The sequence below is a fragment of the Oreochromis aureus genome, linkage group 6, assembly GCF_013358895.1.
Source record: "Oreochromis aureus strain Israel breed Guangdong linkage group 6, ZZ_aureus, whole genome shotgun sequence".
Classification (NCBI taxonomy): Eukaryota; Metazoa; Chordata; class Actinopteri; order Cichliformes; family Cichlidae; genus Oreochromis; species Oreochromis aureus.
In genome coordinates this window covers 24044279-24058412 of record NC_052947.1, presented here as the reverse complement: position 1 = coordinate 24058412, position 14134 = coordinate 24044279, and the positions used below count along the sequence as shown (strand labels likewise).

Sequence of the window (14134 nt, the reverse complement as noted above, 5' to 3'; positions counted from 1 at the left end):
AGTATATAAGACAAAAACAGACTTTGCTTCTAATGAGCTTGAAAGTCATTATTTGGTGTTGCCATCTTTATTCCTCAACACAGCGGAAAATCTCTTAGGCAGCTTTCTTGTAGTTTCATTAAGTAGTCGTCAGGAATAGTTCTCCAGGCTTCTTGAAGGGCTTTCAAGTCTCTTGTTTGGATGTTGGCCTCATTTTTGTTCCATTCTCTGTCAAGAGGATCCCACGCTGCTTCAATATTGTCAATAATGTTGACGTTCGGGCTCTGGGGAGGCCAATCCATGACTCATAGTGCTCTGTTGTCTGTTTTTCTCTCCAGGTTTGTTTTTGTTGCACTGACAGTGTGTTTGGGCGTCATTGTCACGTTGAAAAATGATGCTGTTGGCATTTAGATGCCTGTTGGATCAAAATTTGATGGTAGTTTTCCATCAATTTTGACATCACCAGCGAAATGAAGCTCCAAACCATGACAGAGGCCGTTTATAGCGAACGATGGCTGAAAACAGTCATTCCTGTCACTCCAGAAGACCTGTTGCCACTGATTTTAGGTCCAGTTCTTTTCTCCACTTCTCCTTCCTTACGAGTGGCTTCTTGACAGCCACTCTTCAACTGAAGCCATTTCTCATAAGGCTTCAGCAAACAGTAGATGGATCACCTGAAGGACCAGATGCATCTCTGAGGTCCTGGAAATTTTCTTACTTAAAGAGATCATTTCAAATGTTTTTTAAGCCTGTACACTTGTCCAGTTTTCTCAGTTTTTTTAAGGGCAGACCGCACACCATTATGAGATATGCAAAATATTCAGCTCTTTGGGAATCACCAATCATCATCAGAAGCACTGCTTATGACTTTTGCACAGTACTGATGATGACAGAAAAAATACATATCTATGATAACCTCAAATTTAAGCTTAGCTATTATTAGTATAAATAATTATAAATATTTCACCATACATTTAACCCACTGGTTTAACCTTTAAAGCAACAAGGAAATGCTGAGTTTTTATTCATTTAGAAATATAAATTATGTTCACACAAAATCGATAGATCTGACAACTTATATAAACGATAATAACCTGTATGCACATCTCTGAAAGAAAACTGACACTGTCTGCCGATTAGGATCTTTTTCTGTCACACACTGCTTGATAACTTGTAGGAAATATTCATGAAATGAACAAAAAAGATAAATTAAGTGATGAAAATGGATAAACCCCTGCAGAATAACTGCTGTCCCTTCTATAAAGACTAATGTGGAACTTTAAATTCTTTTCTCCATATTCAGCAAAACTCAAAATCTCTTTTGTTTACAGCTTTCTTTGTCTCAGCATTCAAATGTATTACTGAACAGCGTTTATTTCTGTCTTCCTCCATCGTGCTGATCTTACCTCTTGAAGAGGAGAATGGCAATGACGATGCAGACAATGAAGATCACAGCCAGCACAGGCCCCACCACCCACAAAAGACCCTCCTCCTCATCAACAATTGGCTGAGGATCCACATATGATGATGTCACAGGATCAGAGTAAGGGCTGGTTGAATACATAGTCTGCAAGAGGCCAAGGGTTTATGCATTTACATGTATAAATTAAACACCAGTGGACTTAGACGGTAGATTTGTGCGGGCGTGTTTGCGTCTGCACTCACATTCTCGGAGAGGTCGAGCAGTGCCAGCACAAAGAAAACATATTCTTGTCCGTTCTGCAGTGGACGGTTGCGAAAGTCGCCGTAGTTTCGGCCGTCCCCTAATGTGAATTCAAGGGGCAGAGTCTTGAAGTGAGCTGTGACATAGGCCCTGGGATCTGACTGGCTAGCCTGTCTGCGGATGCGAAGGGCTCGGCTGACGCTGGTTCTGTTGATCTCTCTGAGGAGCTATGAGGAAAAACAAAACAGAGAAAATGAGCATTCAAGCAGGTTCACAGTTTAGAGGAGATGGGGAAAATTGACAGAACGGAAACAAAGAAACAAAAAAAGTCTGACTCAAATACGTGACAAAAAATGGGACAACAACCTGCAAGTGCTGGTTGCAAGTTCAAACAAAGTGCATGACCAGATCATCAGTCTGCTTCAAACTCCCCCCTCCCATCCCAACCCACATACAAAAAAACCTTCAGAAAAAAGGTCAGTTTTGACCATTTTACCCCACACAAAACCCTCATTATTGTAGAAACAATGGACTGTACAGTGCAATATCACCTTAGCCCAAATGTGTTCATCAACTGAATTGCTGCCACATTTATCCACTGAGACAGTAGGCGCCATAAAACTCTATTGACTCAATTGCTTTCAGAGCAGAATAATGAGGTGGTGAAGTCTTTAGAAAAAAGGCAGGAAGTGGAATTAGATGGGAAATGGCATGTGAAAGTATTGTTTAGAGTGAGCAAGCAATGGATGGTTAGGCCGTTTGCCTTCACGTAATAAGGCACAGTCTGATAAGTCTGATACAACAGACAAAAAATCTGCATCGCATTTAACAGTTATTACCTCCATCACCCCGATTAACATAATCATTCCCCCCAGCATCGGTATTACCTTATAACAAGCGTGACCATTATTTAGCTTTTTATTTTTCCTGCCTGCTGCATGTCTCACCTCATCTAGGTTCATTTGGTCAGGGTCCTCCCAAGGATTCAAGAATTTCCCCCCTCTCTGCTTCTTCAGCGGCACCACCACCACAAAATAACCCCTGAAACACAGCATGCAACTGGGATCAGGCCTGAGGAAGCACACTCCAAACTGCACACTTTTTCAACATTTCAGTTTCTGCAGAACCGTCAGTGTTGTGAAATTTAACAGAATACTTTAAAAGAATTTCAGACACGAAAGTATGGAGGCGATTGATGTTACACTTTATTTATTCTTGATGTGTATGGAACATGATGGACACACCTGTCTATATAAAGACCCATAATTCACAAAAACAAGCCATTAAGTTAAGAAACTCTCTTAAGCCAGCAATTATAATATTGTTTTAAGGCACAGAAAAGGATAGGGGCATAAAACTTTCTAACGCTATCAGTGGTACCACGGGCACGAAGGCCATGTACAATTTTGGAATAAAAGACTGAAATCATAAGGATGGTTGTCAGGTCAAGTGGAATAACTGAGCAGGAATCGTCTTGGTCTGGAAAGTGACTTAAAACCACAAGATCGAAACGAAACTTTAAAAGTGCTCTTCAAAGATGAAGGAAACTCCCTGGAAGTAGAACTCCATTAAGCTGGCCTTCATGGTAGAGAAGCAAGACAGAAGTCACTTCTGAAAAATGCGTACTTGGAGTTTGCCAAATGGTGCACTGTGAAGTCAGATCTCCAAGCATCTGGCAAACACAATGCACCGACTCATATCATCTCTATAGTAAAGCATAGTGGAGGCAACATTATGACATTGCCTCTCAGAAGAAGGAAAAAGGAGAGAGGACAGAACTGTAGGGAAGATGAATGCAGCCAAATTCAAATGTACAAATGTGTTGTTTACAAGAGCAGTCGCAACTTTAATTGCATAAAAGGGCTAAATAAATAGCCTGGACCTAAATTATAGCGATTTACATTTTTTCATAGATTTTTTATCCATTTAATTCTTTCAAAATTAATTTTATGAAAAGCTAAATAAAATGTAGTTACTTTCTGAGCATAAGAAATACTGGTTGGCAATTTCTATTACAGACAGACTCAGGCTGTTTCAAGTGCTTAGCTAAGCTAAGTGGCTGCTGGTGACAGAAAAGTGCTATTGATCCTCTCATCTCACTCTGGGTGTTATCTCTACTTTAAAAGAGTATGTAGTATCTGACCATCAATATGTTATACATTATACTAATATGCATTAGTATGTTGCTGTAGTTGTAGCTGCTGTGAAACAGTATAGTACGTTGAAACTGTGTGGCATCTGCTGGGAGAAAACTGGCCGCATCTTAAACAGGATGTAGAATGCAATATTACAGGATTGAGCAACTATGTAATGAGGGAAAAGACAAATCTCCATGTGTCCTTAGTGGATCACTCATTTCAGAAATCAGTGCTTGCACTTTGTACAGCATACAGTATGCAGCCTCATGTTGAATCTGACAATAAGAATTTGTAAAGAAGGAATAGTATCCAAATTGATACGTATTTAAATCCAGCTTGTGTTTTTGGATTATTTTGACATTTTGAGTGACCATCATCTATACAATAAAAGAGTGAAAAAACCCCACCCCTAAACACTACTGAAGTGACAGAGAAAGACAGACTCCTGGAAAATAGCTGTGAGAAGCAATATGCATATTTAAACATGTATGGCTATTTGGACTTTGTATCTATATTTATTATTGGTGCCAAAAAGCAGATAAAATGATCAGTATTGGGGATTCTCTTGGCCTGTTGAGGGAGTTATCGGACTTGCTTTGCTGTCAGCTCCAAGACATAGTAAAATGACCTCACAGGGTCCATAGATAACTCAGCCTGGCAAATTGATACAAAGTTACAATTTAAAGCCTTCACATTTGGTATTTAGGATAACAAATCCACTCTATCTACATGCTGTAAGTCTTTCCTACCTGACTTTAGCTGTGGTCTGTACAGTCGGTAGCTGCACAGTCACCATGCCATCTGCATTAGTCTTTCCCACTACAATAGGTTTGGTTTTCAGGATGTCTGGAGCGGTGGTAGTAGTGACACGGTGCTGCAGGCCCCCAGCGCTGTTGGCTCGGTTGGTTAGCAGAAAAGAGTACTGAGTGTCTGGCTCCAAACCAGTGATCAGCTTCTGAGTTTGTTTGCCGTCCACTTCCACAGACTGGCCCTTCCCGTACAGGATCTGAAAACACCAAAAATGCACACATGGGTCTAAATAGGAAGCCCAGTTTTGCCTTAAACTTAGCTGATTAGGCTAAAATTATGCTTTTATTGTGCAGTTCCTCCAATGGAAGTAGAAACAACAAAGGATGGATTGCACTGACAATGAAGAAAACCAAGTTGTGATGCTATTTTGTTATGAAAAATACCAGTTTGCAAATATTTGTTTACCACAGAGGTGAGAGGTTTTGATGTCCTATGAAATTTCTCTTTATATTTAATCTGTAAATATGTATCAAATGTCTGTGTATTTACATTTAACTACATTATGACTCCAAGATAGAGTGAAAAGATTTTGACATAAATTGTGGCAATTGTGAGATAAAAGTAACGGTATCTTCCTTTGTCTGTTAGGGAGCCAGACTTCATTATCTTTTCTTGACAGGAAGAGTGAAGTTTCATAGATAATGAGTGGCTGGAAATATGATACCTCACAATTAATCTGCCATAAACAAATGCAAAACATGCAATTCTGAATTTAATCCCAGGCTTTTATCAAGGTCCTGCTTTTTCAGCTTATAAGAGGTAAACTGCATGAGACACGGCTACTTTTTATACCTACTAACAAACAAATATACATCTCCTTACAGTGAACGGCTGGGCAGGGTTCTTGTCTCGGATCTCCCAGGACAGAAGGACAGAGTTCTTCATGGATGCTTTTACTCTGAAATTGGTGGCAAAAACTACGGCACAGAAAAAGAAAAAAAAAAGGAGTATTAATGTGGCTCAACATTCTCAGTTATGGTCTCTACTGTCCAATCCTACTGGTCTTACCTGCGTATCATTCTCTAGTACCAGCCTCATGCTAGCTATTTGCTCTTATTAACACACAGGACTGTGATTCCTGCCCAAGACCCAAAACTCTTACCTTGCTTTAGGAAAAGGATGTTGGGTCTAAGGCTACAGTGACAAGACAACGAAAAAGGACACTTAGGATGCAGCCACAAGATGTCTCGTGTTCATGTGGGACTTTGCTTGATATACTCTCAAATGTGCTGTTTGGAAGTGTGTCTAGCATCCTGAGCCTGGTGAAGATGGGTTGTTAGAATGTGAGTGTGAGCCTACCTTGGTCTAGCCGTTGGGTCCTAAATTGGACACTGGGGCTGTAAGGCCCAGGACCGACAGCTGTGAACGCACACACCCTGACATCATACACAGTATCGGCACTCAGACCCTCCAACAAAACACTCGACCTTTGAGTGGGCACCACAACCTCTGTAGCGTTTCCCCGACTGTTTATATCCTTGTATAGCACCGAGTACTTCAAAATTTTCCCATTTTGCTCGATCAGCGGGACTGTTTTCCACGCCAGCCGAAGCGAGGTGGCAGACGCCTCTTCTGAGATAATATTTTCTGGATATCCACTCGGGACGTCTTCTGGAGTAGTCACCTCTTTTACAGCCTCTTCTCCATAGCCCATCTTGTTGCGGGCTGACAGTCTGAACACATAGTTAGCACCCTTGTGGATATCCTGGGCAGTGTAGCGGTTTTCCTTGGGGGGAAACTCAACCACTGTAAAGGGAAGAACGTCAACGCGGCCGAAGGTGAGGCGGTACCCCAGGAGCGGGGTGGGTGGACTGGGAGGGGGGTACCACTGAAGCAGGGCCGTACCTGAGTCAGTGGCACTCACTTGCAGTTTGGGCTTCTCGGGCACTACGAGGGAAAGGAAAGAAACAGGAGAGAGGGAGAGAATAATGAAAAGATAATTAGACGGTAATTACAAAGCACATTATTCATTACCTCGAGCAAAACTGCACAATACGATTAATACAACACTCGTGGCTTCTTGTGGCACAGCAAGGTGTGAGACCATTTCAATGAGCAATAATTATCATTAATGATGCCAAACTCTCAAAGACAATCAACTACGTGTGTCGTTTATTTCAACCTCTGTGTCTTTGTGTATGGTTGGGTCTGTGCAGACACACTTACATGGCGGGGCGGTGCACACAGTAACAGGTTTGCTGCGAGCGCCATCGCCCTTGGCAGTGTAAGCCCCTACTGATACAGAGTAGGCAGTATCTGCCTTCAGGTCCCCAAGCACCACTTCCTGCAGAACAACAAAAAGCATTGTCAGCGACAAAAGGCCACTAATTTTTGTGTGTCCTCGGGATAATGAGCAGTCACTGCTCAACAGAAAGAGACTCAAGGAGGGTGTGGTTAAAGCAACACATAGAGGTATAGCAGAAGAGTAGTCTTTTTGCCTGACAGTGTGTCTGTGCAGTTATACACCTTTGTATCCGTATACAAAGGTGTATATGGATACTCTCATACACTGTATTTGACTTTTTGAGGATAGAGTTTGTGATTATCAAAACAAACCCCAAAGTCCTGGAAAACTACCAAATGATACGAGTTTAAATCATTTTTTTAACTCAAAATATTGTTTACCTACAGACATTAAAAACTGATTTGTCTCCATATAAACACATATATTTTGTAAATTCTTAGCATGTGTGTAAATCATATATATAACACGAATATTTTGGTGATACAAAAAATGACTCATATTATCAGTCATCTGTGTTTTTTTTAGGTCCCTTTATTAAATATATTCTTTTTTCTATGTTCCTGGTGAACACGCAATACAGAAATAGAAATGTGTTCTTGCACGATGTTTAAAGACTTAATTTTAAAGCTCCAGTCTCATAAATATGACTCATCTACTTTTTTTTCTTTTTCTAACATCAAATAATATGCACAAATAAATCTTTACTCACATATACTGTTGAGTCATCGTATTCCCACTGAATGATGGAGCAGCAGGAGGAAAAAAAAAGAGAGAAACACATTATGAGTAATAGTCAAAAGGACTTTTTTTTTTATCTGCATTTAACAAAATCTCCAGTTTAATTTAAATAAAACGTAATAACACACATTAAGGCTGTTTAACTTTATCAGATTGTAAATCTTATTTTAGGAATTCTGTGAGTCAGGCTGTGTTCACATTATTTGGGAGTTGCGATGGGAAAAATTCTCACATTTACCAGAAAACAAAACAAGAAGAAACAAATGCTAGCTCCATTTACTTGAAAGAGTAAGAGTCAGAAAATAGTTTACCCTTACTGAAAAAAAGTGCATTTTTAATGTTGAGTTTAGATGTTAAAGATGCAAAGTACGATATTTAACACTGTGGTATTTTCTTTACCAACGAACTTTGGCTGACATGAGATTTGCTTGCTTTTGCTGGCACATAACATGAGTTGCTAGCTGTTATTACTACTTGGACATTAGTGCACTTACATAACATGTGATGAGAATAATGATTTTGTTCTCACGTCTGTTCGCTAAGTGTTTAGCTACAGGCTGCGGACTGTTGACTTAGCACAATCAGGAGAAAACACTGATTCTCAAATAGGAGTAAAGAGATTTAGACAGACAACAGAGAGGATGCATTTGAGCAAAATTTAATTTGGATCCTTTTTAGTTGATGTCTCTATATCTGTTGATTCTTTAGAATTGTGGTGAGGGTTTCAAGGTTTTTTGGTTTCTAAAGGGTAGAAAAAGTCTGACATTCGCCGACCTGCACAAAGATGGACTAGCTTGTTTCCCGTATTTATGCTAAGCTAAGCGTACTGGTTGAAGGTATTAGATATATTACAGACAGATATGAGAGTTAGCTTCTTATTTAGCAAAAGTGTAGTCACTAATTCATCCTATAGAAAGTTGATACAGACTGCTGCATTATGTATTACTGTTATGGTCCTTTGAGTTTGGCTTTCTGTTTAGATTTTTCTGTTGTCATAGCGTTGTTTCCTGCTATTCTAGTAATATTGGATCCCTGTTGTGTTTTTATTGTTCCAGTAAAGCTGAGCTTTAGTTTCACTATATAATTTAAGTTCTAGCTCTCGTTTAGTTTTCTGAATACCCGTGAAGTTGCTGTTCAAGTGTTAGGTTTTTTGTGCTTGGTTAATATTGAATTTGAGTTAATTTTTTAATTTGTTTTTCTTTCTAACATGTTTAGTTTCTTCAGTGTTTTCAGGTCAGGTTTCAGGTCAGGTTTCTATGTTAATGTCGTGGCTCCCCAGTGCTACCTAGTCTGATGTCTTCTTAGGTTTTAATTGTCTTCTAGTCATTTCCTGCTTTGCTGGGTTAATTTTACTTCCTTGGCCTCTGTCTTGTTGTCCTTCTTTGCTCTCCAGTCAATTATAATCATTCAAATTGATTTTTCGTTTTTCATGTTTCAGTGGCTGCTTTTTTTTTTTTTTTTTTTTTTTAAACAGTTGTTGCGCATTTCCTGTTTTACTTTAAAAAGTTGGTCCTCTCTTGTGTTCTTTTCCTCCCTACTTGATTGTCGTCACCTGTGCTGATTATACACATCTGAGTCTAGTCCCTAGTTAGTCCTCACTGCCCTCTCTTCTGTTCGCTCTTTGGTGTTTCTTATGGTTCTCTTTGTGTTTCTGAACTTGTGTTAATTTATTTTGGACTTGAATAAAAAGCCTATATTGTCCTATATTTGGGTCCTAACTCCAGCACAACACCTTCTATGACAGATGGTGTTTGCACAATTGAAATAAGATACTTTAATGTCTTAATGGCCACATATTGGTTTTTGACATCTGTATAATGTGTCCCGGTAAACCCACGTGCTGCTGAACTGAGCTGACTATGCTAACAATCAGCATTACCATGTAATATAATTTATCTCATAATGTTTTATATTGCATTTATAGATTACTTATTTACAGATTACCCATTAAGGTAATATTCTCGGGTTACCTGTGAGTCATCTATAAGGATGTCCTTGATGAAGGGCTGACCCTGAGGTTCTCCGTAGTTCATCCTCACATAATGGACTTGGTAGCCTCGGATCAGACCGTGCTGTCTTTCAGGTGCAGGGGCTCGCCATTTCACCCTAACAGCCGAGGCGTTCACAGTTTCTGCCTCCACCCCTCGCGGAGGACCACTTGGAACTAAAAATGCATTTTTGGATAGAAGTCAAGGGTCACAGATGATGGGCATTTAAACCTCTCAGTTAAAGGACTTCACTTTAGTGAAGTTTCTTTCTAGTAAAAAAAAAAAAAAATGCTTTCAGGGGCAGATAAAAAACAGCCAAAAGCTAAAAAAAGGTGAAAAACTACAACCCTAGAAAAAGTCTAAAACAGCTCTGATGTCAGGGAAAAAAAGTCAAAATAGTAAAAAAAATGAGAGCACTTGAGGAAAAACATGGAGGAAAAAAGCAGTGGAGGATAAGAAGCAAATGTAGAAAAGATAAGAATGGCAGATAGAAAAGGATTTGTTGCCAGGGGCAGATAAATAGTGGCAGGCAGTCAAAGAGAAAATACTGTTATCAAGAAAAACCTCTCCCGTACTGCCAAGAACTACACTTCTTCCCCCAAAAAGCAAAAATATACAAAAAGAAGGAAAAAACTCCAGCACCTTTATCTATTTGACAGACCCACCCACAAGCACAAAGAGAACTGGAATGAAAAATATAACAAATTACTCTAGATACAATAAGACATACATCTAATATAAACCAGTGCGGTATCAAAATAATTGTAAAGGTACTGGAAATGATTTGGTAGGACAGATTACTGGTGAGAAAAGCCAAGGTGAGGAAAGATTGAGGTACACCGACAGCCTTGGTATTGTTAGAGGGGACTATTGCTAGCTTTCGACAGGAAAATCTCAGCATTCCTTTTTGTAAAAAGAGGGGCTTTTAGAAGAAAGGGAAAGGTGAGGAAAAAAGATGCTGGTTCAAAAAAATAAAAGAGGATAATGCCAGCTGCTGGAGGAAAAAAGGGGACTGCTGCTGACAAGAGAAAGCAGTGGTGAGGGGGTTGCAGGAGGAGATTCTGTATGTTGGCAGATTCTGGTGGTTACAAAGGAAAAATAAAGAGGAGGTTTTCACTGGAGGGTCTGACAGTGGTTCACAAATGCATTGTCCGTTTAAACTGCAGCTCAAGAACAGAATAAATGAGTTTACTGGCCAGTAGAACAAGCTTGCTGTTAGTTTAGGGTGCTGCTTGGTTAGTGAGTTAGAGGTAGCGACTATTAGTAGGGAGGACCATCCTATTTTTATTTGTGTCTTTTGTTGGGAACATACCATCTTCCTCAGTGCGGATAAGCAGCTGTAAACTTTCTGGTCCATCCCCAGCTTCTGTCTGTGCCCTCACGGTTATGCCGTACTCAGTCCATTTCTCTAGGTTTTCCAGGAGATACGGAGAACTTTCCGGAGAAATTCCATCAATTCTTTTTGATGTTTTGTTGCCCTCTGTAGTGGCATACTGGATGGAGTATCCTGTAATGATGCCGTTCTGAAACTCCACAGGTGGTGGTGCCCAACTTACCAGGACGCTGGTAGAACTGGGACTGGTGCATTTGATGTCCTGGGGAGGTGCTGAAGGAACTGATTGGCCAGTTTTGAGGAGGCACAGTAGGGGTTGTTTGGGTAAATGTTATTTGGGTGTGTGTACAAGTTGTTATTGGTGGGTGGAGAGGTGAATGGAGAAGTGAGGTTTGCCATGGGGGTGAAATTGAGCAGATGAGAGACAGAGAGCAAAAGACAAAGAAACACAAAATGAAAACAAAACACTGGAGAACTGAAGCTCTTTTGAAAAATGACCATAGAAATTAAAAGATGGTTGAACAGAGTGAACAGAGATACTGAAATGATGGGTGTCAACTTCTGTTTGGTAGCAATGTTTGATTAATGAAAACGAGTGAATGACAAAAACACTGACTAGAGCTTGAAACACACATACCTTCCCATAATTTGTCCTTACAGCCTACAAGCCTCTGTGATCCATGTTGGACTTCTCATGTCTATCTGCAAACCTCGTCTTACCTTGTTTTACTGAGTCTCTTACGGACCTCAGATTGGTAGCCAACAAATGAAGTTGTTCTGGCAATCTTAAAAGAATTGCTTGGTACTGTATGCAAAATACATCAACTAAAGCCAAGTTCTTGAAATAATTATTGGTCTTTTATATATTTGTTGAAATATCAATTCTGAGGTCAGCTCCAGCTAAGGTCTTGATTCATGATGGCCCCTTTTTGACAATGCAACAATGCCGCATATGTGTCTAATTAAAATTACAGCATAGAAACCTACGTGATTTAGCATTACATGTATTTGCATTTGCATTGTCAAAACTGGATCTTGTTTCTCTTTCGCTCTCACAAACACCTTCACACTTTCACACACTGCAGTCTGTGCAGGTAGACCTACGTGTCTGTGGTGTGTCAATGGACACTTCATTGGTATATGCCCCAATTCCATTTTTGCTTTTGGCAGCTAGCTGGAAGGTGTAGGTGGAAAAGGGCTTCAAGTTCTTGAGCAGGTAGGATGTGGCGGGCTCAAAGCTCACTTTTTTCTGAAGGGACAAAAACATAAGCGTTAACTTTTAATAACTAAATCAATAATGATATCAAATTGTTATCACTTTACACAATCGTATTTAAATTTGTTATTGTCTATCCACCTACCAATGTGATCAGAATTTTAGGGACACTCATCATGGGCATGGATGTCATGGTATCTTGGAGCTCTGAATGATTTCTTTCAACTTTTCATTTTTTCAGGTGCACTGATTTTACAGCATACATCTCTAGTGACTGTTTGCTGAACTGGCAGAATTAGCAGAGTTTGTTTGAAATGGTTGGTTTCCTGAGACGGAACTGGCTGATCCACAAATTTTCAAAAGAGTTGAGGTTGGGGCTTTGGGAAGCCCTTCCAAAAATGTAACATCAAACATTTCAAAACAGTTTTGATGTGTGTTTGGGATCATTGTCCTGTTCAAATACACAATTGTGTCCAAGTTTCAATCATCTAGCTGTTGATGTGAGGTGAAGTTAAAGAATCTGGAGGTCCTCCTTCTTCATGATTCAATTTTTGCAATGTACCAGTACCACTGGCAGAGCATGATGCTACCACCGCTATACTTGACAGCTGGTAATGTGTTCTTGATTTGAAAGCCTCCCCTTTAATCAAACCAAACATACCTCTTATGATAGCGGCCAAACAGCTCAATCTTGGTCTCGCCTGACCATAAAACCTTTCTCTACAAAGCATGTGCCTTCTCCATGTGGGTGACAGTTTGGGTCTCCTTCCTGAATTTGGCAGTGACACATCAGAATAACTTGTAATTATGTACAGTTATTTGAACTGATCTTAGAATCTGCAGTTTACAAATGGCTCCAAGAGATCTTCCCAAATTGTTTGAATCTACACTTCCCCTTTTTATAGCTCTTTACTCGATTTTCCCATTGTTTTAAAAAACTGGTCAATCCAACAAATGCTGTGAAACTAATCCTTGTTATGCGGGCAAAGAGAAACTACCAGTTGTAATCAGTCACGATCACCAACGATTAAAAGAATCAAGATTCAAATTGAGCCTGTTTGCATACCCCGTTGAGCCTGTGTGGACTCGAGAAATAAATAAATCATTAAATTCAAACTTGTGCACTCGATTCACGTTTTTTAAAGTCATTAAAGTTTTCTTTTCTGTACAATCATACCACCCTGAAAACTGAACAGTTCAAAGAAATCATTAAAGGTCCAAAATTATCATGACATTCATACGCATGATGGGTTTATGTAAACGTCTGACCACAACTATAAAATTATAAATGTATGAAAACAGCTCATTTAATGACAAATTTTTCTGTCTCTCCCTCTTTACCTCTTCTGTGTCGTCAGCTCGTCGGTAAACAAGTTCATATCCTGTAATCTGGTTATCTGGGCCACCCTGGGTCGTTGGAGCCACCCAGGACAACAGGATACTGGTTTCAGATTTTGCCTCACCCTTAAAATCTAATGGTTGAGAAGGAACTAAAGGGAAAGAGGATTGTTAAAAGAACACAAAGACTACATAATCTTAACCATTATATGCCATTTACTTCTCTTATTTTACCTCCAGTCTTGGCTATGATCTGCAGGTCCTGGGACAAGGGGCCATCTCCTACAGAGGTAAAGGCCAGCACTCGGATGTAATAAGTCTTGTTAGGAGTCAAATCCTGGATGGTGATGAAGCTGGATCCACGGACCATCTGCTTCTCCCACTGCACAACACCGGCGCAAAACACAATGCATGAATGCAAGCAGGCACACAGATACACTCTCATGCCTTATACATCTTGGCAACACAAGTTATCATCTGTTATGCATAAATAGTAACAATAACATTAAGCCAAACCATGCACACAGGAATACACACCTGGTTGACTGGCAGCGAATTGTCAGAGGTGTAGTACACTCTGTAACCGACCACCTGTCCATTAGGTTCCTCAGGCTCATCCCAGTGGATCATTGCTGTTGTGGCGCTCAGCATCCGACCTATGACCTACAAATAAAAAGAGTAAAATT

The 14134-nt window shown here is 39.9% G+C and overlaps 1 protein-coding gene across 1 annotated transcript in view; it reads right to left on the bottom strand.

Annotated features, from left to right (window-relative positions):
• ptprdb (protein tyrosine phosphatase receptor type Db) overlaps positions 1–14134 on the bottom strand; it is a 147993-nt gene that overhangs the window by 21627 nt on the left and 112232 nt on the right. Inside the window, exons 17-30 of the mRNA XM_039613748.1 lie at positions 13986–14111; positions 13683–13830; positions 13452–13600; positions 11999–12143; positions 10874–11176; positions 9544–9737; positions 7545–7571; positions 6757–6874; positions 5890–6477; positions 5413–5507; positions 4530–4786; positions 2590–2683; positions 1645–1869; positions 1386–1546 (exon numbers count right to left, since the gene is read on the bottom strand). Coding sequence (XP_039469682.1) covers positions 1386–1546; positions 1645–1869; positions 2590–2683; positions 4530–4786; positions 5413–5507; positions 5890–6477; positions 6757–6874; positions 7545–7571; positions 9544–9737; positions 10874–11176; positions 11999–12143; positions 13452–13600; positions 13683–13830; positions 13986–14111 — 2630 coding nt within the window. The remainder of the gene's footprint in view (positions 1–1385; positions 1547–1644; positions 1870–2589; positions 2684–4529; positions 4787–5412; positions 5508–5889; positions 6478–6756; positions 6875–7544; positions 7572–9543; positions 9738–10873; positions 11177–11998; positions 12144–13451; positions 13601–13682; positions 13831–13985; positions 14112–14134) is intronic.